Source organism: Panthera pardus, unplaced genomic scaffold (assembly GCF_024362965.1).
Source record: "Panthera pardus isolate Hobbes unplaced genomic scaffold, ASM2436296v1 HiC_scaffold_13, whole genome shotgun sequence".
Taxonomy (NCBI): domain Eukaryota; kingdom Metazoa; phylum Chordata; class Mammalia; order Carnivora; family Felidae; genus Panthera; species Panthera pardus.
Genome location: NW_026526688.1, coordinates 143,148,960 through 143,175,131, shown reverse-complemented (window position 1 = coordinate 143,175,131; position 26,172 = coordinate 143,148,960). Strand labels below are relative to the sequence as shown.

The window sequence follows — 26,172 nt, the reverse complement described above, 5'->3', positions numbered from 1 at the left end:
CTACCTCTTTCTCTTTGTGTGTTCTAGACCCCCTGCCCCTGCTCTGGATGTCCCTGACACCACCCTTAAGTGATTTGTGTCTCCCTTCCTGATCCCCTTCCTCCTTCCCTTTCTTTTTAAACCTTCCAGAGCTGTTAACCTTATCCCTTGGTCTCCTTGCTACCTAAAGTGAGGTCCCGAGACCAGCAGGGCCAGTATCAACTGCAGCTTAGAAGAAAAGCAGAACCGCAGATCTACTGAACAGGAATCTGCATTTAGCAGATGCGAGTTTGAGAAGCCCTACCTCAGAGGTATTATCCTCACATGTCTGGGAAAGGCCTTCCTCTGGTCATTTACTCATTCCCCTTTATTCCAATGCCCATTCCTATCATTTGTCCACCAAAGTCACTCTCTTTAGTCTGTTTACATAACTGACCTGAAATATGCATGCATTTTTGAAACGGTAGTGTTGAGTGTGTATATATTTTCAATTTACATAAATGTGAATGTACGAGAAACCTTCATTTCTTACCTTTTGTCACCTTCATGTATTTATGATTTAGTTATGTTGTAATGTGTAGATCTAGTTCATTGGTCTAACTACTGCATAGGATTTCATAGGCATCCAACATCTTTAGCTATTTCCCCATGATGGGCATCTAGGTGGCTTTGAACTTGGTCACCCCAAATAACACTGTGTGTCCCCTTATGGTCTTGTGCAAAATTTTCCCTGGGCCAGACATGTTCAAGGGTGGGATTACTGGGTCATGAGGTATATGCATACTTAATTTCACAAAATTCTTCCAGATTGTTCTCCAGATCATTTCTACCTGTTTACTCTCTCACCAGCAACATCACATCTTCTAATATTTGGATGTAAAGTGGTGTAATATCATTGTCTTAATTTGCATTTATCTGATTACCAGTGAATTTAAGTATTTCTGTATCTTTTTGTTAGCTATTTATTTATTTGACCAAAAATTACTATGAGCGCCTTTTATGCTCCAGGCACCATGCTAGGCCCCAGGGAAAAGTATTCCCTATTCAGTTTACATTGGGTCTCATGTTGTGTGTGTGTGTGTGTGTGTGTGTGTGTGTGTGTGTGAATTTGTCAAAGTTCATTGTATATCTACATATTAATCCCACATATATCTACTGTTTTAACAACACAAAAATCAGGGCACGTGGGTGGCTCAGTTGGTTAAGCTTCCGACTCTTGGTTTTAGCTCAGGTCATGATCTCAGTTTTGTGAGTTTGAGCCCTGCTTCGGTCTCGCTGACAGGCTGTTGGGATTCTCTCTCTCTCCCTCTCTGTCCCTCCTCCACTCGTGGTCTCTCTGTCTCTCTCAAAAATAAATAAATAAACACAAAAATCTCCCCATCTGAATCTGTCTATTAACTTTGTCTATGGCATCCTTTGATGATTAGACAGGCTTCTTTTGATAAAGTCAAGACGTATTTTGGCCTCCTATATTATGCAATATCACAGTGACAGTCTCCTAGATTTTGTTCTATTAGCTTTTAGTAATGTTTGTAGTTTTGTAGTAGTTTTACCATTTACAGTTAGTGCTTTATTCCATCTGGAGTCCACCATTTTATGGGGTACAAAGCAGTAATCTAACTTTGTTTCTTTCTATACAGTGAGCTGGATTCGCCCAACACAGATTTCCCTTTTCTCTAAAGGCTTCATCAGTTAGCATCAGAGATCTCAGGGTTGAATCTATTCTGGAACTAAGATGAGTCAGAGGTTTGCAAACATTTGCAGTTAGAAAATGTCTCTGTGAAATCTGAAACCGGGCAGCTCCAGTGTGACTGCTTTGCAGAAAGGTTTCACTTGTGGCTAATGTTATGTGGAGCAGCAAGAGCCAGGGGCTTGACAGCGGTGGACAGGTGCTGGTGGTGGTGAGGACATTTTCCTAAGGAGGGCTTGCAGAGCGGGCAACTACAAATTAAGAACGAGACTGAAATTCACCATAAATGTGTCACACATCCAAATTTGCACACTCACGTCTAAAATTTATGCTTCGAAATTCGGACATGGCTTAAGACCCCTCAGGATTCAGCATAGCTAGAATTTCAGAGCATGAGTCCTGGGAGGTCAGAATGGTGGGTTCAAATCACAGCTAAGTCAGTCATCAGCTGTGTGACCCTGGGAAACTTACTTCTCTCTGGGCATTATATGAGATAATCCTTATAAAGCACTTAGCCTAGTGCCAGTATACATCGGGTATTCAATGAAAAAAGAGGATAAAAAGGCCTATTAGATAATAGACTTTGCATTCCACGAAATACAAAGAACAAACAAACTCTGGCCCTCAAGGAATCTATGATCTAATGTGAGGATGAGAAAAACTACAAAATTAATTGTACCATAATAGAAAATCTCCCATTTTGCTCTAAGAGAGTTACAATCTGTAACTCTTTTCTTTGAAGTCTGACTACCTATCAATTTGAGGGCTGGGGGCCGGGGAATGGGATTGTGGACTGGGGAAAAGTTTCATGGAAGGAAGTGGCTTTTAGGAAATCTCTAGACCAATGAGTGAAGGTTCCAGCTGGGAGATTCCCAGTTTGGCTGGAGTGCAGATCAGTGGTAAGAGAATGGCCCGGGGTGGTCCTTGCGATTGTGTCATTGAGACCTTGGAAGGCTAAAGTGGGGTTGAATTTATTCTGGTAGAGGAGATGGCCTGCTGGGAGCTGTACTTTAGGAGGATTAAGTCAGGAGTGGTTGCAGAGTGGGTCACAGCCAGACGGGAGGGAAGTGCAGACAGAACCAGCAAGTGGTTTGTAGTCTTCTGGACACTTAGGTGGGGTCTGAGTGTGGGTGAGGGCCCTGGGAATATGGGGGAAGGGAGAACAGAGGCCCGGAACTGAAGAATCAACATGATCCAGGACGGGCAAGTCTCCCAATAGGTAATCTCTTCTGCCTGTGGCTGTTCCTTCAAATCTCAGCTGTACCTCCTTTCTCTCAGCTGATAACCTCATTCCTTGCCTCCTTTTATCTTAAAACGTTTCTTATGTTCATTCTTTTCTTTTTCAATGCCCGTGTCCTCTTTCGTCGGAGGCCAGCCCTTCCACTGGTAGCCCCGTTACCACTGCTTCCTCCTCCTTTTTGGGATTCCCATTAAGTATTTCCTCTCCTCACATCTTCAGTCGCTGTCATAGTAACCTTAAACTGACACTGCCAGTTACTTTACCAGTAAAATGGGTTTATTCAGGAATAGTAGAGAATTGCAACGGGAAACAAGCAACCAGCAAAACCAGACACTAGCGTGAAGAAGAACAAAGGAGAGAAACACCCTTTTCTAGAGGAAGGGGGAAGTTGGGAGGGCTATTAATAACAAAAAGTCCATTGGCGTAAACTGGGAGGTCAAAGTATAGTGGCTTCTCATTGGCTGAGTTGTGGCAGTCTCTCATCGGCTGGGCTGTTGCTGGGCAAAGAAACATTTCTTCCTCCTGTTGGGCTAGTGCAGTAGTAGCTAACTAGCTAACGCAGTATCACCTTGCAAAGTACTTCTGTTCCTGTTGGGTCTGCAATTGACCACAGGTGGTAGACCCCCAGAACTTCCCCTCCTGGTCTCCCGACTCCATTTAAAAGGAGGCTTCCTTTTATTAATTTTCAGTCTTCACTGGTTATTTCCTGCATACAAACATGCCCAGGTAAGTCTCTCTTGGTCTGAAAGAACTTCCTTTGGACCTTGTTCTGTTCTTAAGAGACACTTCTATTTCTCTCGTACCTTTTGCCCCCAAATTTCTCAAGAGGAGGCTAACTCAGTGTTGGACTTCACGGCCTTCACATTTATTCCTCAGCCTTCCAAACTTGAATGCTTACTGTCACAAATACTGAAGAGTTACCAATGACCTTGTATATGTCAAATCCAACCATTTCTTATTAGTCCTGTCTCCTTTTAAATTCAGCTGAGTGACACCCCTTTACCCCCCTTCCCAACACCTTCTTGCACCGACTTTGGAAACAAGAAACAAGTCTCCCTGTTCTCTCTCTTCCCTAATTCTTCCTTCCCACCCTCTTTAATCCCCTGGCCCTGAAAACAAAGCTGATTTTAATTGTTTTGTCTTCATCCTTCCACACAAGGAGGGAGGACTCTTTTCTCGCATGAAGTTAAAGAAAAAAAAAAAAATTACATGTAAGTATACACATATGTCTTAATACACATAAATATTAACATATATAAATATAAATAAATATAAATATGAATGGTCTTTAAAACTCTATCACTGACTTCCTTATATATCGGACATTTTTAAGTTATTTAAAAAATATCATCCATATCTATAGCTATCTGTTTATATTCAGTTTAATAGAATAGTGATCAATTGGAAAATTGGCACTACATTATGGCCCTGAAAATATATCATAAAGACGTAATTGCAACAGAAGTAGCAACAGGGAGGCAGATTTCCAGTCTTCTTGGAATTTTGCCAAAGGCTGAAGTGCATTCTTGATTTCCCTTTGTAACATTAATCTCTACCATGGATTTTACTGCCACCTCTCTGTGAGGAATTTCCAGTATCTCTTATTAAACTACATGCCCCCAGTTCCAGTTTCCCTCTATTGCCTCAAACTCAACACATCCCAGCGGAACGCATCATCTTCCACCCCTGTTTCTATCGAATTTGCCTTCCTTTTTTGTTTCTGTCTTCCTAGGCTCAAAGGACTTCTATATAGAGGCAACACTCTTCAATTGTGTGTGATAAACATGTACAGTCAGTGCAGTATGCATGATTTTAGAATATGTAGCCATACGGGGCGCCTGGGTGGCGCAGTCGGTTAAGCGTCCGACTTCAGCCAGGTCATGATCTCACGGTCCGTGAGTTCGAGCCCCGCGTCAGGCTCTGGGCTGATGGCTCAGAGCCTGGAGCCTGTTTCCGATTCTGTGTCTCCCTCTCTCTCTGTCCCTCCCCCGTTCATGCTCTGTCTCTCTCTGTCCCACAAATAAATAAAAAAACGTTGAAAAAAAAATTAAAAAAAAAAAAAAAAAGAATATGTAGCCATAGACTTTTAAGAAGTATGGTAGTGAGTGGAGTAGTGCTTTTTTTTTAAAGCAGCAACACAAAAATCAGTCAACATTTAAGTTTCGAAAAGCCAAAAGGAAGGCCAAATAAATAACGTTCTTTTAAAATGCTGCATGAGAAGTCTGATACCAATGTAAAAATAATTCTGATGGGTGGAAAGAATTACGTCACTAATTGGTTATATTTTTCATAAGTAGCAGTTGATGACAACAATAAACCGTCTAATTACTGGAAATGAATAAGGGGGCTTGCTTTCTATGATTTTACAGATCTGGGATTTCATTTGCAAGCACATTTTATAAAGAAACTTAGACCAATGAAGTGGGAACTGAAGTTCTCAGTGAGGAAATAAAAAGAAAATCTTCAAGAATTTTCATTCTGTTTATAAAAATCATTCACTCGATTGGTTTTAGAGTTAGTAAAATTCAAGGACATCCTATGATATCAAGTTTTACTTTGACAAAAGTAGAATAATTCTAAAATTTTCTACAAAATTCTGACTATTAAAAAATCAGCTCTATAATAATCTTAAGATTTAAGAACCAGTTAGCAAGACAGAGTCCATGAGAATGTTATTTTATATAGTGACATTATTTTCTTAAAAATTTAGCTCTGAGACCACTTTTCAGTATTTTCAACTCGATTTTTTTTTTTAATCTTAAAGCTGCCTGAATTGAGATGTATGGGTAGTTTTAAACTTTAGAAGTCTTTAAAAAGTTCACCATTGACTTCCTAATTAGCCTAAGACATGAAACCTATTTGACAAAAAAGTAGCGTCTACATTGTGCTAAAAAACGCAGATCGAACTTGTATAAAGAAGATGACATTAAGCTCTAGACTGAGAATACATTGAGCTTTTGATTCATTCACTCAGCCTGTAGTTTTTTTAAAAAAATGTTTTATTTATGTATGTATTTATGTATTTATTTTTGTGTGTGTGTGAGAGAAAGCATGGGTGAGAGGGAGAGAGCACAAGAGCACAAGCTGGGGAGGGCATAAGGGAGAGAGAGAGAATTTCAAGCAGGCTCCATGTACAGCTCAGAGTCCCATGTGGGGCTTGATCCCATGATCCCAGTATCATGACCTGAGCAGAAATCAAGAGTCAGATGCTCAAGCGACTGAGCCACCCAGGCGCCACCCCCCCCCCCCCCCCCCAAAACCTGTACTTCTTGAGGGCCTATTCTGGGCATTTTCTAGGTGCCAGGAATTCAGCGAGAACATAGGACAATAAACCCTTCTCTCGTGTAGTTTACATTCTGAAGATAAGAAAGCAAATCAAGTAGAACGAATCTATCAGTTTTACATTGTATTAGAAGTGATGCCCTAAATGCTAGGGAGAAAAATAAACCGAAGAATGGTATGGGGTGAAGGGGGTTGTAATTAAAATTAGGATTATCAGGGAAGGGCTCATAGGGCAGATTGCCCTTGTGCAACAACCTGTAGAGGGTGAGGGAGAAAGGATAGATATCTGGACGGATGTCTGAAAACTACCCCACTCATCTTTCAGGGCCCAAAACAAGCTCCCTAAGTCCCCTTGCTTATTAAAATCGTGACCTACCAATCTGGAGTGGTTTGCCTTGGTCTTTAGTTTCTCCCTGTGCTCCATGCACTGGGGCCATTTTCAGATCACACCTGAGAAGCTCCTGAGATGGTTGCAAACCAACAAGGACTCTTTGTCATGAGATAGAGAGCAAGTGGAGGGTCCTGGGCTCAGAGGATGCTTTAAAGAATCATTCCGACCTATGCTTTGAAAGTAGCCTGTAGAGCCTTCAGGGTGGAAGCAGGGAGAGCAGAGGGAGGTGACTGCAATAATCCAAGGTGAGATGATGGTGGCAGACCAGGGTGTCTGCAGAGAAGCAGAACTCTCTCTTAACATAGCATTTTGAAGAAAGAGTGGCGGTTTGCTACTTCCTGCCTTCTGAGAGAGGGGAAGAAGGAAAGCCGAGGACTCAAAGTTGTTGGTGTTCCAGCAATGGGAAAGGATGTGGTTGCCACTCTCCACTCCGCCCCTCACCCCATGAGGTAGGCGGGGCAAGCGGATTTGGGGAGGAAGACAGGGGGTCAGACTTGAGTGAGTTGGGTTTGAAATGTCTGTTAGCATCCGGGACGAGAGGCCCGGTCTCCATCCTCCCCCCACCCCCCTTCCTTTAGGATTGTAGGAGTCGTGACCCTAAGGAGGCACCAGCCCTCTAGTAACTCCTTCAGGGAGTTGCTGTGTGCCTCAACATGGGACACATTTGAAGGGTTTGTTTTACCAGAGAGAGCCATTTTACTAATTATTCCCAGGCGGATATTTGCCAGCTGTGGCTTTAGCAGTTGGGTGTAGAAATGAGGCTCATGAGAAAGGCTCCCGCTGCAGATACGAGCGTGGGAATTATCAGCTTGAAGCTGGTGTGCAAAGCCATCAGATCAACAGGAGTGAATTGAGGAGGCAATCTGTGTAATTCTGATCTCACATGGATGTGGGTTTGTGAGGATCAAATTAAACATATACATTACCTGGCACACAGCGCTTAACAAAGAGGGTTGCTATTTTTATTGATAAACGCTGCTGTAGGAGCTTGTCCCTGGGCAACATCCAGTCCAGACAAGAGGGCACGCATTTTGCAACCACCACACACCCTAAAAAGAGGTCGAGGAAGAGACAACGACTGGATGTGGTTGAGAAGACTGGCATTGATAGATGGACGGGTCTCAGTCCAATCCTTTCATTGTACCGGCGGGTGGCGGAGGCTTGAGGAGGCTAGGCGCAGCTAAGTGGCGGCCGAATGGAGCTTCCACAGGGTTTCCCCGCCCGCCGCCCGCTGTGCTTCCAACCCACTCCACCCGATCCGGCCGGCTTCCCCACCAGCCAGAGCCCCAACCCCGCGCGTCACCGACGCACGTCGGCCTCTCCCGCGTCTAAGTTCCTGGAAGCCCGGGTCTCTGGCTGGCCACGCCGCCGCTGAGAGGCTACGGGGAGGAGGCGCCGAGGCGCCGGGCGCAGGCCGAAGCGGGACCCGACCCTGCGGGCAGCGGGAGCGGGGAGGAACGGCGGTGGGGCAGAGCCCGGCTGGCGCGCGGCAGCTGTGCGCACTTGGGCTCTTGCCGCGCGCGGGCCACACGTGGATCGGGGCACCCGGGCGCTCGGCCGCCAGCCGCGGGGCGGGGTCGGGAATGAATATGCTGGAAAAGGAGGGCGCCCGAGTCTCCGCCCGGCCGGAGCCTGGGGCTGCAGCCCCGGGGCGGGAAGCGGGGCGGGGCTGGGAAAGTTGAGTATTAGTCGCCGTGGGCTGGGCTCCGCGCAGGAGCGCCGGCCGCCGGGACCGAAGAAGGCTGGGCCGGGCGGGGTAGGTGTGGCTCTGCCTGCGTGACCCGAGTCCCGGTTCCCGGTCGCCGTCGTCTCCCGCAGCTGCGGCCTCTCAGCCATGGGCGCCGTCTGGTCGGCCCTGCTGGTCGGAGGGGGCCTGGCCGGAGCGATTTTCGTTTGGTTGCTGCGGGACTCGGGGAATGAGAGCGACGCGGAGCGGAACGCCCCTCAGGGGGAGGCTGCGGCTCCGGGAAGCGATCAGGGTGGCGGCGGGGGACCGAGCCCTGTACCTTCCAGGCGGGAGCTGGTCACCAAAGCAGGTATTCTTCCTCCCACGTCTCGAGGGCATATCTGCCATGGGGGCTTTGAAGTTCACCGAGGGAGGAAAAAAACCCACCTGGAGTTTTTCTCTTGGCCCTTTCCCCCGACTAACCTCCCCTACCCCGGGCAGGACCCTCCCCAAGCCTCTCATTATTTTCCCAGGCTAGTGCGCACGCGCCGGGCAGGTTTATCGCCCTCCTCGGAGGCTCCGAAGGTTCCCCGACCCATCGTCCGAGGGCAGCGCGGGCAGAGTCTCTACCCTGGGCGCCCGTCCCCGAAGACCCCGAGGGGGATGGGCTCCTTTGCGTGGCTGCGCTTGGCGCAGTGCGGGCGGCCGCGGCGGCGGCGGCGCCCCTTCCGGGCCTTACAAAGGGCATGCCTAGGTTCAGGGAGATCCTACAACCCTCATCGATCTCAGACCGAGCAGGGACACTTTCTCAGTCCCAATCCCATAACCTCACGTCCTCCCCTACCTCACCCCATGGAGGAGCTGGGTCTGGGAACTAACTCCCAGGCGCTGAGCACCTCCCGCTATCTGGATGCTTCTGTCAGGAAGGCAAAGTTCAGGTTGGACTCTGGCCAGGAAGGCCTCAGCTGAAGCCCTAGGGCTGTATGCTGGCTGCCCATTTCAGAGCCGTGGGACCCAAAAGCATAGGGTTGTCTAATGCCCCGGGAAGGGACCTACCTAATAGGGCACCCAACTCCAATGAGTAGAACTGACATCCAGGTTTACATGTGTACATGTTAGAGACTGTGCTACACAAAGAGGACTGGCAGAAAACCTTAGCTCCCAGTGCCCTCCCTTGGCCAGCTGCCCATGCCTGGACTCCAGCCGAGCGGTGAAAATGACATCTGGGAACTTTATTTTTAGTGGAGTCGGTGTTCATGTGTAGCCATTTGAAAGACTGCCTCTGTGCCTTTCCTGCGATTGGTTTGAGATGAGCAGAGAGCTCCTCCGTCTTCATGAAGCCAGTCTCATGTTTTAGGTTGAAAGATTGAGAATTCAGGGCAATGTTTTTACGTCTCACAACTCCACCACTAAAAGGAGATAAAATTAAACAAGGTCAACCCCCACCCCCAAAAGAAAGAAACCCTCCCATCTATGCTGATTGTATGACTTGGGGCACTTCCATCTTGTAGGGAACTATCCCGACTGTCAGTGAGGTGGCCAAGAAGGAAACTGAGCCTTTAGGGAGCTTGGATTGTGTACTGTAAGAACGTGTTTTTTAAAAGCGTACAATGGGAGGGGATGTAAAAAGCCTCTGTTTTGTTAAAAAGGTTTACTTTATTTATTTGAGAGAGACAGAGACCACACAAGCGGGGAAGGGGCAGAGAGGGAGGGTGCCATCACAGAGCCCGCGAGGTGGGGCTCAAACTTATGAAACTGTGAGATCATGACCTAAGCCGAAACCAAGACTAGGAAGCTTAACCGAGCCATCCAGGCCCCCCAAGGTTTACTTCTGATGCATATGGGGTTGGCAAGGAGAAACCAGCCCTCTCCCCCTACCCTCACCCCCAATCCTTGTTCAATGATGCACTGCTATCCTTTGTATCTCCCCCCCCCCACTCCCCAGCCCCCCAACCATAGCAACAGCTGCTGTGGATCTGCCCACATCTGTGAGAGCTGATCCCTGGGCTGCTGACAGTTCCTGGGAGTACAGGTGTACTCGTAGGGTCTGTAGGGTAGCTGTGTGGATCTTTGCCCCACAGGCTAGACAGCATTTTCTGCTGATAGAAACCAAACTTGGCTGTATGCCAGTAAAGCCTGGACTGCAGAGATCAAGGACCATGACAGGGTTAAACTGCTGCCTCTACAACTGGCCACTTCATTTACATTCTTGTGTGAGCACACGGACACTCCCAGATGTGCCTTTTATTGTTGCATATACATGTATGTTCTTAAAGCGTGCTGTTGGTTCAGTTAGTGTCTTAACTAGGTAATTAAGCACTTGCTTTTAATAGAGATGGATTTCGTGAACTGCAGGTAGATTAGTGGTAAAGTCTTCAATAAACCTATTTTCTTAGCCTTTTTTCTCACATGAACTGCCTAACACTATTACATTTTTCCTTTTGCTTTTTAGAGCATCTTCAAGAAAGCAATGGATGTTTGGTTTCAGAGACCAAAGGCCACGGTAACCTGCAGGAAGCAACATGGAGACGGCAGAGTCCTTCTGGAAAAGACGGTGATTGTGACAGTTCAAGAGAGCATGTTCCTTCTGGACAGTTTCCAGACACAGAATCTCTAGCTACATCTGAGACTGGTGACTCTAGGGGTTACTCTGCAGTTTCAAGAAATGAAAGGCTTCAGTCTCCTATGGCAGAATGGGGATTCCAGAAAGGACAAGAGACACTCGCTAAAGCAGCTCCGTGTTTTGCCGAAAAGTTGTATTCTAGCAACCTGGTCGTTGACAGAGGGAAAGAAGTGAGCCTTGCCGAGTTGAGCAGTCAGGACCGGGCTGACAATGAGGACTGGGAAATGGTGTCCAGGCACTCCTCTTGGGGAGATGTTGGTTTGGGTGGCAGTCTTGAGGCTCCAGTGTTAAGCCCAAACCAGGGAATGGACTGTGGCAGAAGCACTCTTATGGAACCAAGAGGTCAGGAAATGGATGTGAAACGTAAAAAGGGGGGTAGCAATGTCTTCAGAGTCTCAGCAAGTTAGTATCAGGTTCCAGGTCCATTATGTCACAAGCACTGGTGGGCAATTCATTGCAGTAACTGGAGACCATGAGAGTCTTGGGAGGTGGAACACTTACATCCCACTCCAGTATAGCAAGGACGGGTTCTGGTCTCACTCTGTGTCCCTGCCAGCAGATACAGTGGTGGAATGGAAGTTTGTAGTGGTAGACAACGGGAAAATTACCCGCTGGGAAGAATGCAGCAATAGGTTCCTGGAGACTGGCCGTGAGGATAAAGTGGTTCAAAAGCGGTGGGGGATTCAGTGATTCAGTTTTCAAAGTACTAGAGAGGCTATTTGTGGAGCACACTGAATAATTTTAAATAAAGGAAGTATAACTCCAAATATAGCCATCAGAGTTGTTTCAAATTTGCTAGTGGCTTTTGTCTAATGTGCAGAAATACATATGTAGGTATATGCTTTCGGTGAGCATGGACTTTTTTTTCCCCTGTGGCATCGATGGGTGGGTCTTTGCTGATCCATCGTTATTTCAGAGCTTAGTCCTCTCGGGGAGTGACTTGGCTAAGCTTCGGGTGTGGACTGGCCAGAGCACGCAGAAACCAACCAGCTGCACAGGGTTCAAGCTTGAGCCTTTGGGTGACCCTTAAACCAAGAGAGTGAAACACGTCTCATTCATAAAGAGCTGCCTTCCTACTGGTACAACTGGAGAAACTCCTTACTACGTGCACACTCTATATTTAAAAATAGTTAATGCCATATGGAACTGTGAAAAAAAAATACGGTCACAAGAGGTGGTTAGCAAGGATAGGAGGTTATACGTTAAGACTCCCCAGTGTTTTTTTGTTTGTTTTGTTTTTGTTTTTTTGCTTGATTTTATGTGCTAGCCCCGGTTTGAAAGTAGCAAGTAAGTCTTTGTCTTAATGATTGCAGACCGGTGTAGAAACAAGGGGCCTAGTCCGGGTCTGTCATTGGGAGGAGACCACGAAGAGAGGAAGTGCGAACTGGATGAAGGTGTGGGCTGAGCTAGGTGGCCTGAGTGATGCCTCTTAGAGGGCTGGGAGGTCCAGGTATAGCCTGACTGCAGAGAAGACAGACACAGCCATTATTTACCTCCAGGGCCTTTGCAGGACTGCCCCATCCCCTCCCCTCCTGTCTCACAGGGGGTCTGGACTGACAGAAGGACTGTCCCATAGCAACCATTTCCCCTGCCCTTCCCTTTCATACCAATAGCTATCCTGGGTAACAAAACTGTAATAGGACAGTGACACACAGGTACATCCTTGTTCTGAGAAGAAGTAAGACATTTAAACTTTATTATACTGAACAAATAAAACCTGAGTTTTAATACCTTCATTAAATGTCTGAATTATTTGTCTAAATCTTAGTACCATAATAGCTTAGATATAAAATGCCAATATTTTCCTCCACTAATAACAGATGCATAGAAAAAATCAAGACCCAAGAGAGGTCCGTTTTCTCCTCTCTTTGGGGAAAACATTTTAGAACTTTTTTAAAACTTCACCATTATTTGGAGGGATATTATGCATGCTTGTACTCGAAAATGAGTTTTTATATGTTAAAACAACTTGTAGTAAGTATAACATCGTTTGGCAAAACAGTGTTTAATCCTGGTTACAGGTGGTGTTTGCTGAAAAGAGCATAAACCCAAAAGAAAATAGAAAGTGCTTATAAGAACTATGATAGTTTTTGGCTCCTAGCATGTATATGTAAAATCCACATATGCGTTTTATATACTTTATAATGAATTTCACACTCTACCACTAAGGTCTTCAGAGGGCATTTACTATTACTGCACAAAATGCCCCAGCATTTCTATTAGGTAAAATTTAAAGTAAAACAGTTTACAATAAAAATTTCTTTAGAGTTCTTTCACTAGCAATTTTATCATTACCTGATGAAATAAAAATCTTTCAGTAAAACCAATTGAGGTAGATACATATATTAAAGTTCATACTAAAAAATTTTTTTAATGTTTATTTTCGAGAGAAAGAGCGTAGGTGGGGGAGGGGCAGAGAGAGAGGGAGACAAAGAATCCGAAGCAGGTTCCAGGCTCTGAGCTGGGCTCCAACCCATGAGCCGTGAGATCATGACCTGAGCCGAAGTCGGACACTTGACTTAGCCACCTAGGTGCCCCTTAAAGTTCATATTTTAAAAGAATATTGTAAAATTGGACATGCTTAGCATGTTAACACTGTCATTTAGAGGAGAAACAGGAGGATTTAGTCACTATTATCTGCACCGGTTGGGACTAATGCCGCTGCTGTCACAGACACCATGCATGTTAAGAGGCTGCACCAGAAGCCTGTTTCTTGCTCACTAAATAATCAGCAGTGGGTATTTCTGGCAGAAGGGCAGCTCTCCCTGCAGATTGCTGCCCAGGCTGCTTCTGTCCTGCGGCTCTGCCATCCCCTAGGACCCCGCTGTCCACTGTATCCAGCTCATGGAAGGGGAAATAAAGTGAGGAGAAACACAAATGCTTACTAAAATTTTTGGCCAGAAAGTGCTGCGTATTGCTTTGTCCACAAGCCTTTAGTGAGGACTGGTCAGTAGATGTGATGGCGCTGGGGCTGGGGAATAGCCTCTAGCAGGGCAGTCATTTCTTGGTGACATCTTTAGACAGCTACCCTTCTGCTGTCCCTGTCGTCTCTGGCAGGAAGACCAGTGATTAGAGGATTGGAACTTCCAGCCCCCTTCCCTGATCTCCAAAGAGGAGAAGGGGACTGTGGATTAAGCTCTATAAAAACTCTTGAATAAGATTTCAGAAGCGTCCAGGTTGGTAAACACGTCTAGGTCCTGGGAGGGTGACATGCCTTGAGAGTGCATGAAAGCCTCGTGTACCAGAACCCTATACTTTGCCCTGTGCCTCTCTTACATTTGGCTGTTCCTGAGTTGTGTTCTTTAAAATAAACTGGTAATAGTAAGTAAAGTACTTTTCTGAGTTGTGATCTGTTCTAGCAAGTTAGTGAACCTGGGGAGGGGGATGTGGGAAACTCCAATTTATAGCCAGAGTACAGGTAGCCCAGAAATTGCAACTGCATCTGAAGTGGGGGGAGGTCTTGTGGGACTGAACCCTTAGACCTGGAGAATCTGATACTAACTCCAGGTAGTTAGTGTTAGAACTGAATGGACTCCTAGGACACCTAGCTGGTTATTGTTGTTAGAAAACAATCCACATGCAAAACCCTCCTAATCTAATAAAATCTAAGTAAAGCAGGCTGAATCCATTCAACCTAGAAGTTACCCACCGGCTGAAGAACACATTCTTGTTTCTTTCTTTACAGTTATTAATATGTAAACGTTTTTTTTAGAAAAAACTTTTCTAAAAGTTTTGATTAGGGGCCCCGATGTTGTGTTATCTGATGACATTCATTGATAACTGACGGAACAGTGAGTTCAGGGTCACAAATGGATCCCTGTCAGTACCTTGGAGTTTGTCCTTCTGGGCATTATACCACATATTTTACTTGTGTGTCAAGTTTTTTTGAAGCTGGAAAGAATAACTATTGCTTCAGCACCAGTGAAGATAATAAAAACCACACAATTGTTCCAGCACATGGGTCTTAGCACAAATTAATACCTTATAAGGGATGCAGACTTTCACATCTAGTTAGAACTGTTTGAAGTTTTACTGTGAGAGCATTGAAGAATAGTTTATTTCAAAATAGAGTTTACAGGGGAGGGTATCTTTTATTAAATTTTCACATAAAAAGAAAAAAAGTACACAGGGCACTAATTATAAGCAACACCACAATTATTTGGGCATCATCCCTCTGTAAAGAACAGGCAAGCAATGTATCATTTTAGTAACATTTTTTCCTGGTCTTTCACTTTCTGTATCCTCTTTTCTTGATTTCTGATCATTGAAGACATTGCTGAAAGTGATGATAAAACAAAATTAGATTAGCAACATCTACTCTGCCTTTAAATTTTATAATGTGCTTCTTAAAAGGTCAGCTTGCTACTATAGAAGAGACACATTCTGAGATCGGGAAGTTCTTAAAAATTGCAAAGTAGCATATTTTTGAAAAGACTGACGTTATGGACAGAGCTAAGGGTAAATCTTTACTCTTTCGGTTGTTTTAAGTGAGCATACTTACTATAGAAATAATACATACTAATTGTAAATAATTTGAACACCTCAGAAGGGTGCAAAGAGAGATGAAGGTGAAGGTATTCGTCTCTGCTCCCTCAACCTGCTGAACTCCCCTCAGAAGTCGTCACCGAAAGCAGTTTGGTAAATATCTTCGTGTACATGCACGCACGTGCACACACTTTCCTTCTTTGCACAAGTGGAAATATGTAGTATAGATTGTTCTGTAGCTTGCTTTATTCACTTAAAAAATATCAACATTTTTCCAGTTCAGCTCATGTTTTGTTATGACTGTATAGTATTCCATTATATGGATGTACCAACATGTTAGTAAATAAAATTCTTAAAAGTTGATTTCTCAGGTTTTCAATTATGGAATGAATGAGTCATGGGGATGAAAGGTACAGCACAGGAAATATAGTCAATGGTATTGTAATAGCGATTTATGGTGGCATTGGTGGCACACAAAAGTCTGTTTATAAAAGTATAGGAAATACTTTTATAAACAGACTTTTGTGTGCTTGTACAATTTTTTCTTGAATAAATTGCTAGAGGTAGAATTTCTGGGTCAAAGCATATATACACTTTAAGTTTTGATAAATGCTCCCAAAATATTTGTTTCATAACTTCCAAGAGACACTCCATCCAGGCAATGCATCAAATAAAAAGGTCTTTTTATTTTTTAAACAAATACAACATGTCTCCCATTTGGATTATTACATGGTAGCATTACTCAGATATATATTCAGAAATATAAGTCAAAGTGTGAATAAAAATGGGGCCAATAAGATAATGCATCCTTTAAAAATATCACGACAAACTTAAAATCAAATGTTTTCTTAATGTTTATATACACAAGGATCTGGGATTAACAGAAAGGATCTGGAACTTGCCTTAATAACAATTTGGCATAGCCTCAGCATGTTGAAAAACGTGGACTTTGGAAGCAGCAATTGCAGAGATCAAGTCCCAGATATACTACTCGTTGTGTGACTTAACTATTTACTGATTGTAATCTGATCATCAGTTTCCTCATTTTCAAATGACCTGATATCAGTGCCCACCTCCCAGTATTGTGAGGCTCACATGAAGAAAACATAAATAATCAAACACTGAATACGGGGCCTGCCACACAGCTGGTAAGTGTTCAAGAAATATTAATAGCAACTATTATTATTGATAAGGTTAAATTTTCTTTATAAGGAATTGTTCTTAGAAAAATATCTACTATCCTTCATCTAGCAGCTTATATTCTCTAGAGATAGAAAGATGGGTAAGAATTAACAAGTATACTCCAAAATTATTTCTCTCTGACAGACTCCTGGATTCATGAATTTATACCAGAAAAGCATAAAACATGATGGGCTTCCCACATCCACAGGAACAACCACTTAGAACTTATGCCCCCAAATTTACCTACCATCTGCAGAGTATGACAGTTTCTCATTCAAACAGCTTTAGTGCATTTGAAAGTAGTTTATCTTTTTAGTTAGTGATTCACTGGGTGGCATAGTCTCTTCTAGCCTATGCTAATTTAAATTCTGTGTAAGGTGAAATATGGTTATTTTGTCTTCCAGCTATCAACTACAATCTTATCCTGGCTACCGTCATACAAATGCTTATGTGCAGACCTAACAGGGATAAGAAAGATAATGTGTGGGAAAGTGTCGTGTGAAAAACTGCTCAAAACGTGTCCTACGGAGGGTTGGTCAGCAGTATTATCATCCCTATTAGATGACGGAGTAGAGCAGGGCTAAAGTGACATGCCCGAGGTCACACAATTAATCTGGGGGTTAGTCATGGTTAAGACCTTAATGTTTTGACTTGATGTTTCTGAATTGCTTATTCAATATCCTCTTCTGCGGGTCTATAGACAACAGGCTTCACCTGAAGGGAAGGTGAGTACTCTTTCGAGCAAGGAAGATCTCTCCGAAATGTACACTGTACCTTGGTTCTTCATCTGTAAATCTTCTACCAGAGTTTGCAAGCTTTCCAGTCTGTTCTGAAGCTTCCGACATGTTTTTCCTGTTGTTTCTATTGGCTGAGACTGTGAAGCTATTAGAAAATTGCTTAGATGTGATATTAAAAGTCTATTCAGTATTTCTTCTTAGAAATCTTCCAATTACAAGTTAAACAACCTTTCTTTTAAAATAATGGAAACTTTAAAACACTATACAAATTAAAAAGTGTTTTATCTAAATATTCCAACACTAGCTTGTTTGAATTTGTTTCAAAACAATCTGGCTTATTATTATTTAACTACATAGCATTAAATGGGATGAGCGAGAAGAATACTTTAAATTTAATGACACATTCATTCTAAATGACAGCTTTTCATACCAAACCTGTGTAGATACGTTAATTTAGGATTTGGAAGAGCAAGACTTAATACCGACACTGGCAACAGTTTTGAATGTGTGTGAGACCAAGTGCCCATTTTAGTGGCTGTCACCTGAATGAGGACAGTTTTACATGGTGGGAGAGGGAGTCTGGATCCTGACATGGCCACAGTGAGCCTGGAATACATGTGGGAGGAGCAAGTGAAGAGGGGTTGGAAGCCCGTAAGCTAACCTCTACTAAGTATGCTACGTTTTGCTGATCTCTAAAAGATAGTTGATTGGCAACCCTGAAATTCTAACTTTGATCTTAGTCCCTGACTTGCTGTATAATCTTGAAAATATTTTTTGGTGGCTCATTTTCCTATCAAAAAAACCACTCTTTTCAGTACAGATATTAGTATTAGAGGCAATCATCTAAGAATTACTTTAGGTCAAGAGGATGAAAACCACTTCCTCAGAGAGATATTTTTCACATGGATAATATAAAATACATGATGTTTGATTAGGATCTGACAATAGAAAAAAAAAGGAAATTCCATGCTATTATGTAATCACAAATTAATAATGAGGTGACCAGAAGTACTGTTCTACTTCTACAATAGTCACAGCTCTAATTGCTCAAGAATTTGCCCTTTTTTAAAAGTATTTTTATTTAGTATTTAGTATTTTTAAAGACACCAAGGAATAACTCAGAAATGTAAGAGAGGATGGAGGACAAAATACAGAAAAAAGATGGTAAAATGTACTAAAATCTGTGATTATGTTGTGGTTTTCAGATTTGGGGGAGATCTAGAAATGTATGAGGCATAGAATTTCTAAAGGCTGAGAGCTGACTTAACAGTGATGCAACAATTTGCCTAGTTTATCCCTTATCAAAGGGACTGATGCCAGAGAGCATGGGGTTGTTTGCATTGCTGTCAATATATGGTAAAAACATTTCAAGTTCAAGTCAGTATACACACACACACACACACACACACACACACACACACACACATAATGTCCACTTATTTATCATGCGCTTAATCTAAATAAAACCATTTTCCTTATCTGTTTTAGCAAATAACAAATGAACTTAACATTTAAGAAATGAGGACATCTGACAAATTTGTATGATAAATACTTGCACTTACAAAGGCAGAGACTGAAGAGAGTCATGATTTGAGAGAATGTAAATAAGAAAGAAAAGTCACAACATTTAAAAAAAAAAGACCAAAATCTTATAATAAAATGCAGGGGGCGGGGGAAGTTCATTATTTATGTCAGAGTAATAGAGAAAATATTCACATATAATATCTATGGATATTTATTAAGAAGAGAGTGTGTGCATGCATGCGATAGCTGTTTTATTTAAATAAGACTCACTTAAGTTACACAGCATCAGTTAGAGTTTGCATATAAGAACACCATATAAGATCTTATTAATTCTGATTATGGAAAAGAACTTTCAATTCACCAGAGGAGGAAACCAATTAAGCTCATCAATGACATCAGATCATTCTTACCTTTAACAGAATCAGGTGAAAGAACAGGTTTCGTGGATCTATACGGTGATGTGGAGCCTACTGAATCTTCAACCGAACTAGTTAGGAGTGAGTGAACTGGAGACTTCTTAGGAGAAGAATGGAATGAACGAGAAGCTGAATTTTTCACAGATGGACTTGCTAAAATTTTGCAAGAACAGAAGCAAAAGGACAGAATTAGTTAAAAATAGTATACTGCACTTCTCAAAAAGTCAAACTTTCATGAGAAAATATTCCCAATGATGGGGGTAAGGGGATGTTCCCATAAATACCCAAGGCTTTGGGTTAGAACTGCAAAGGGCTGTCTTAGAAATAAGGATGAACAGGAACAAGACCTGCCCTTGGGGATCTTGAGATCTAGCTTCAAATTATCTGAATTCCCGATTGGATTAAATTGATCTGGGATTGCGGTGTTCTTAGTTGTCTACCAGAAGCAAGCATGAATGCTATCTGGAGGAAGGTAACCTCATTCTTTGCCTCCAACCATTTGAACAATTTTTCACAGATGTCTTTCATAGAATAAAAACAAACAGGCATAGAAGGAGACAAAATGATATGGCAGAAAACCAAGAGAAAAAATCATATATACAGGTAATAGGTATAGGCCCACAAGATCTGGATAGTGGAGGCACAGACAACCACAGATTTAAGCAGCATTATTCCAAACCCTAAACAGGTACTTCTTACATAAAGAAAACCATACCTGAACATACCAATAACAACTGCTAAAAAAGAAAAAGAAAAAACCCCAAAAACCTCAAAAAACAAATCAAAGACAAAAACAATCCTAAAGTTGCCAAAAGGGCAAAAAGATTACATTTAAATGAGTAACAATTAAATTCAGAGCTGACTTCTCATAGAAACAATGGAAACCAGAAAACCATGGAATATTTTCAAAGTGAAAGAAAAATGTCCTAAAATTCTAAACTCAACAAAAATATTCTTCAAAAATGATGATGAAATAAAGACAACTGCAGAAAAACAGAAACTGAGAGAATGTATCACCAGCAGACTTACCTTAAAGGAAAAATTAAAGGCATTGGGAGTAAAATGACACCAGAGAGAAAGTAAAGTATAATCACATGGGTATATCTAAATGGATATTAACTGTATAAAACAATGCAAATTATCCATTGTGATGTTTACCTTTATAATTAAAATATACATGTGTTATATTTATATATATATATATAAATATATATATATGTTATATTTATGTATATGTATATATATATATAAAATTTATAACAATATAAAATATATATTGTTTTATGTATAAAACAATGCAAATTATCCATTGTGATGTTTACCTTTATAATTAAAATATACATGTGTTATATTTATATATAACACATATATATAATGTTATATATATATTTATATATATATATATTTATATAACAAGTGTTATATTGATGAGCTTAATAATAAAAGTGAGTGGAATTAACATGTTCTAAAGTACTCACAATGCAAGAAAAAAGTAAAGCTCTCATTTATATTAATCTAACAAGGCAAGAATACATGTTGTATTCTCTTGGGTAATTATTAAAACAACAGTAAAACATGTAAGTGAAGTAAACCTCAAAGCAGTAACTTCAAATAAATGGTCCTTTTCTTCAAAATACAGTTCTTAAAAGATTTCTCACAAGTTGAAGATTATTCAAAAATTAAGAATTTGCATTTATTTTATTAAAACTGTTTTGTTTTTTTAGATATATACTGACAATCTTCCATAAAAAACAAGAAAATATGGAGATTTATCCTTCTCCTATCTCTTTCACCTCATACCTCAACTTTCCTTATTTACATTATTTCTGTAATATTATATTACTGTCCAGATTTACAGCTAAGCCTTTGTTGAATAACCATCATTTTCACAGCTTCATTCTTTCCTATTCATTTTAGTCTCTTCTATAGGAAGACCAATTACACCTTCCAAATCTTTTTTAAAAATTTTCTAAATGTTTATTTATGTTTGAGAGAGAGAGAGAAAGAAAGAGAGAGAGACAGTGTGCAAGCAGGGGAGGGGCTGAGACAGATGAAGACAGAATCTGAAGCAGGCCCCAGGCTCTGAGCTGTCAGCACAGAGCCCAATGTGGGGCTTGAACCCATGAGCTCTGAGATCATGACCCGAGCCAAAGTTGGATGCTCAACCAACTGAGCCACCGAGGCTCCCCATAACATATTCTCTGTAATTATTTTTGTCTTAGTTTTAAAAATTCTTTTTGTGTAATTTCCCCACAGAAGGTCCATCAAGTCCCTGTGATTTCAGTCATGCCTATCCCATTTATGTTTTTCCTAAGGCTTTCTTCCCCCTGTAATGTTTTTATTTTCTCTTCCATTTCTAGTCTGTTATGCCATTTTGCTTTTCAACAGATTCTGTTATCTTTCAATCTCTTCCTTGACTCCCTTGTTTAACAGATAGCATTATGTCTTTGGAAATTATAAAAAGAACCATCTGTCTCAGTTCTTCTCTTTTTCTTTTCATCCGTTCAATAAGGATTTATTGAGCACCTGCTATGTGCCTGGGATATATCAGGAAACCAAACGATACTTGCCCTTGTGTGGCTTTTGTCTAACAGGAGGTGACAGAGTCACCTTTATGAACAACATAAATTAGTAAGTTACATATTAAAAGATACTAAGTGTAATTTAAAAAAAAACAAAAAAGGGTGATTGGGAGTATGGGAGAGTTACAATTTTGGCAGAAGGTCATGAGAGTAGTTTCATTGGGTAAGTGACATTTGAGCAGAGCCTTTAAAGTAGGTGAAGGGTTAGCAATGTGTAAGGAACAGTGGTGTAAAGGCCTTAGTACAGAAGCTGCCTGGGATGTTCAAGGAGCAATTCAAGGGTAGATGACACAGAGTGAATGAGGGGGGGAGTAGGAGGAAATAAGCCTAGAGAGTTAATGCGGACTTACAGGCTGCTGTCATACCTGGCTTCCACTCGCATGGAAATGAGAAGCCACTGCAGAGTTTGAAGCAGGCCTGTCTTGTGTACTTTTCACTCACCTGTAGATGGGAATGTAAAACAACTAGATGGATCTTCTAGGTCTCCTGTATGTAATGTGACCGGCTCTCTGGAAGCATAAGAATGGTCATGCAGACATTCCAATTCACAAATACAGTACTAAGATTTATGGACAGACGCAAGCTAATGCACACAAAAGTGACAGACTAAAATACAAGCTAAAGATGGCAGTTATGACCCTAAATTGCAGAAATCAAAAAATATCAGGGAGATCCCGAGTTGCATTATTGTTAATCGTTCAGGGCCCATGAACATTTTGCAGAATGAAAATATAATAATATTGGTTAGAAAATTCATTTTTATAATAGCTATAAACCCGAAGTATTTCTCTCATAGATTCTAAGAGGCACAATCTTTATAACTTGTTTTAAAATTAAAAAAAAAAAAGACAAAAAAAAGGAACCTCTCTTAGCAATAGTCGTATCACTTTACAAAACTATTAGACTTACTTAAATCAACAGGTTGAAATAAACCACACTGTTCTCTGTGGTTTGGGTGACGGCACGAGGATACTATGGCAGTGGTTCCCTTGCAGGGGGTGTGTGATGCCCACACTGTCTTAATTATGACACTAACATCAGCATCTGCTTTGAACTCTCAGTCTCTCGCAAATGAGCAGTGGAGTTTCCCAGAGGATCCACAAGATCTGATATCACAACAGATTAAATGCCGCTGCAGATATGAGAATCAGCTATCTTCTGTGAAGTCACATGTTAAATTGTAAAAGAATGCCTTCTCAACAATTTGTTTGAAAAAGTTATTTTTCAAAATAAAATGCTATTAGGTGAACATGTGATACACACTGTTGTTTCTAAAGGTATATCAAAATGTTTTCTATTTTTAAAATGCTAATATGAAAACTTATTTTCCAATACTTAGAATAGCAATAAACAAAAGTTCTTAGGAATCGTCAATATTTGTGACTAAAAGGGGTCCTGAGACCAAAAAGTTTGAGGATAGCTCTATTAGGAGAAAAGCCCTAGAAAGGGAAGCCATGGATAGTCTTAATTATCAGGGCAAAGAGTGTTTTTGCTGCAGGAGGCAGTGGGGGAGCCTTTGAAGGTTCTGGGGGCTTGGGGAAGGTCATACTCTGAGGTGTGCTTCAGGCAGATCAATTTGAAATTAATATATAGAAGTGACTGGAATGTTTATGAGACTGGAGTTTAAAAATACCCACACTCAACGCTGTCAAGACCACTGCAATAGTCTATAAGAAAGGTAAAAAGGCCTAGAGCAGTGTGGCAGGCTGTATAACGGCTGCCAAAAATATCTGCTATGAGTGTTGCCTTATGTGATGTGATGTGATGAAATCAAAGATCCTGAGATGGAGAGATTATTCTGGGTTTCTTAGGAGGGGGGCTAACTGCCATCCCAAAGGTCTGTAAAAAGGAGGCAGGGGGGATTTCACGTGAAAGAGAGAAGACGATGTGTCAATCTCAGCGGAGAGGTTTGAAGATGCTATGCTCTGCTGCTATCTGAAGATGAAGGGAGAAGCCACAAGCCAGAGTGCAAGGAACAAAGCTCTAGAAGCTGGAAAAAAGTAAGGAAATGGATTAACCCCAAGGGCTTCTGGAGGGAGTGTGGACCTGCCAACATCCTGACTCCACCTGGTGGAACTGATTTGGGACTTCGGGCCTCCTTGGAAATGTAAGAGAGATCAATTTGTGTCATTTTAAGCAACTAATTTTGTTACAGCAGACATAGGAGATTAACACAGGCCGTTCCAGAGGATGTACAAAGAAGAAAATGGATTTGAGAACTGTTTTAGAGGCAAAATTAATAAGATTTGGTGACTAGAGAAACGCGACAAAGAAGAAAGAAGAACCAAAGAGAACGTTAGGGTTAAGCAGAGGTGCCCTGGAAAGCAGGGGGCCATTTACAGAAACAAGATGATCTGGAGGGGAATGGTTTTGTGGAATGACTGCCTTTGTTTTATTTTGGTCACTGTGATCTTCAGGTCATTATGTTTCATCTCCTGAAACATCCACATGGAGATGTGTAAAAAGGAGCTGGATGTTTTGAAGCCTCTATTGGGAACCTTCCTTAGGGCATAATGTTGCTCATTAAGTTATAATAATATAACAAAATAAGAAAAGTCAATTGTCCACAAACTTCTGAGAAATGTGGCTCTTAGAATAATTCGAGCACAAATCCACACAGCAGAGTTGTTCGTTTCTTTAATTGTTTATTCTGTTTTGGGTATATGGACCATACTGATTTAGCTTAAAAGGTTGCAGAAGTTTCTAAATGAAGAAACATTGCTGTAAGATGCCGAGTCAAGCAAAGGTGTTGCAGTTACAGTGAAATGTTGTAGTAAAACAGCAACTGTGGTATTCTTTGTGAGTTTCCAAAATGGCCAGTGTGCTGAAGTACAGGATAGAGCATTCAAATGCATTTTTAATTTTCTAGTATGTTTCATGCTTTTCAGAACTTCTATTAAATATCTGAAAACCTCTTCTTCTTCTATTAAATATTCGAACACAAGTAGGGGCTAGGTCCCATCTTTTCCTCTCCAATCTGTCTCTTCACGAACACATCATTGCTGAAGGAAACAGACTTTTCTGGTCATGGAAAAACTATAGCAGAGCTTGACGCATCTCAGGGGAGCAGCCCTTCTGTGCCCTGTGCCTAGCACAGACAGGGCCCTTTCCCAGGAGCTCAGTGCAGGTACACAGAGGCCGAACACGGAGGTGGTCACACACCTGAGCTCAGGAGCCAGCTAGACCTGAGTTCAAATCTGGCTCCACTGTTTACAAGCTGTATGGCCCTGGCAAGCTGCTTAAACAATGTGAGTCTTCATTTCTAACCCACATATGGATATAAGATCAGGTTAGATACACTGTGCTTCGGATTCTGTGTCTTCCTCTCTCTCTGCTCCTCCCCTGCCCATGCTCTCTCTCAAAAATAAATAAACATTAAAAAAATATTAGGCTATACAGACTAAATGAAATATGTATGGCATCCAGAAAATGTAAAAATAAAAATATTTAAAATAAAAAATAAAAAATGTAAAAATAAAAATATTGTTAATAGGTGCTACGTAGTGTCACATACATAGGTGAGAAGAAAATCAAAATTTGTTTTGATAAAGATATATTTAAAAAGTTCATTGTTGATCAAGCAGTAGGGACAGTAAGAAAATATTTTTAATACTGCCTTAATTCACTCATTACACAAAACTTTACTGAAAGGCTACTGTGGGTCAGGCAATATGGCTGACGCTGAAGATACAGCAATGAATAAGCCTCTGCCTAACTGAATTTGAACAGAATTCTTTTTCTTATTCTGAGGATATAAAAAAGGCTCTGATTCCTCTTATTTTTTTTTAGGTGGTGAAAATAGAAAAGATAAAAGTAAGTTTTTTTTTTCCATGCAGTCAGTCAATAAACAGATCTTATCATTGTAAGCCCACGTTTGTCTGCCTTGCCCACTGTTACATTTTAAGGACCCAGTGTGGAGTATGACACTTCACAGACAGTTAACAATCTGCTGAATTAATGAATAAACAGTAGTAATGAGGACATTAGGACATTCAGGCATTGCTAAGATCATTTCTTACCTGCTAAGAGTTTCACTGGATTTGCTACCTTCGGTGGAGTCCCTTAATGAGTTGTTGCTTCTGTTGGCAGAAGGATGGGAGAAATGAAAGACTACACGGTGTTATTTTTACTTAATGATAAAACAACATTGTTTGAACATTGCTTTTACACCAACGCTGATTCAAAGGTGAGACTAGGGCTAATGACTCTTCCAGGTGGAGAAACAGTGTGAAGAAAAGCTTGGAGATGAAAAGGAGTGAACTCCTCTTGGACCCAGTAGTCTGTTTCGGTTAGAGTACACGGGCTGGTGACAAGTTAGGGACCTCCTTCAACTTCAGACTAAGGAACCAGGTACCTAATCAGCAGGCAGTGAGGA

The 26,172-nt window shown here is 41.6% G+C and overlaps 2 protein-coding genes across 16 annotated transcripts in view; one reads left to right on the top strand and one right to left on the bottom strand.

Moving 5' to 3' along the window:
* The first annotated feature begins 8,294 nt into the window (after positions 1-8,294).
* On the top strand, positions 8,295-12,607 carry STBD1 (starch binding domain 1). Its single transcript, XM_019467082.2, is given in 3 exon segments — positions 8,295-8,618; positions 10,701-11,233; positions 11,235-12,607. Coding segments are annotated over 3 exon segments (1,062 nt in total). The 5' UTR covers positions 8,295-8,416; the 3' UTR covers positions 11,562-12,607.
* Positions 12,608-14,937: 2,330 nt separating this feature from the next.
* CCDC158 (coiled-coil domain containing 158) overlaps positions 14,938-26,172 on the bottom strand; it is a 101,956-nt gene continuing 90,721 nt past the window's right edge. For 14 of the 15 annotated variants that reach the window (XM_019467001.2, XM_019467061.2, XM_019467067.2 and 11 more), the window contains 5 exons: positions 25,817-25,876; positions 22,239-22,306; positions 19,210-19,368; positions 17,313-17,412; positions 14,938-15,147 (listed from right to left, as the gene is read on the bottom strand). In XM_019467001.2, coding sequence (XP_019322546.2) covers positions 15,027-15,147; positions 17,313-17,412; positions 19,210-19,368; positions 22,239-22,306; positions 25,817-25,876 — 508 coding nt within the window. In that variant the 3' untranslated portion in view covers positions 14,938-15,026. Of the gene's footprint in view, positions 15,148-17,312; positions 17,421-19,209; positions 19,369-22,238; positions 22,307-25,816; positions 25,877-26,172 lie in introns of all 15 variants that reach the window. The other variant, XM_019467063.2, reaches the window with a different exon arrangement.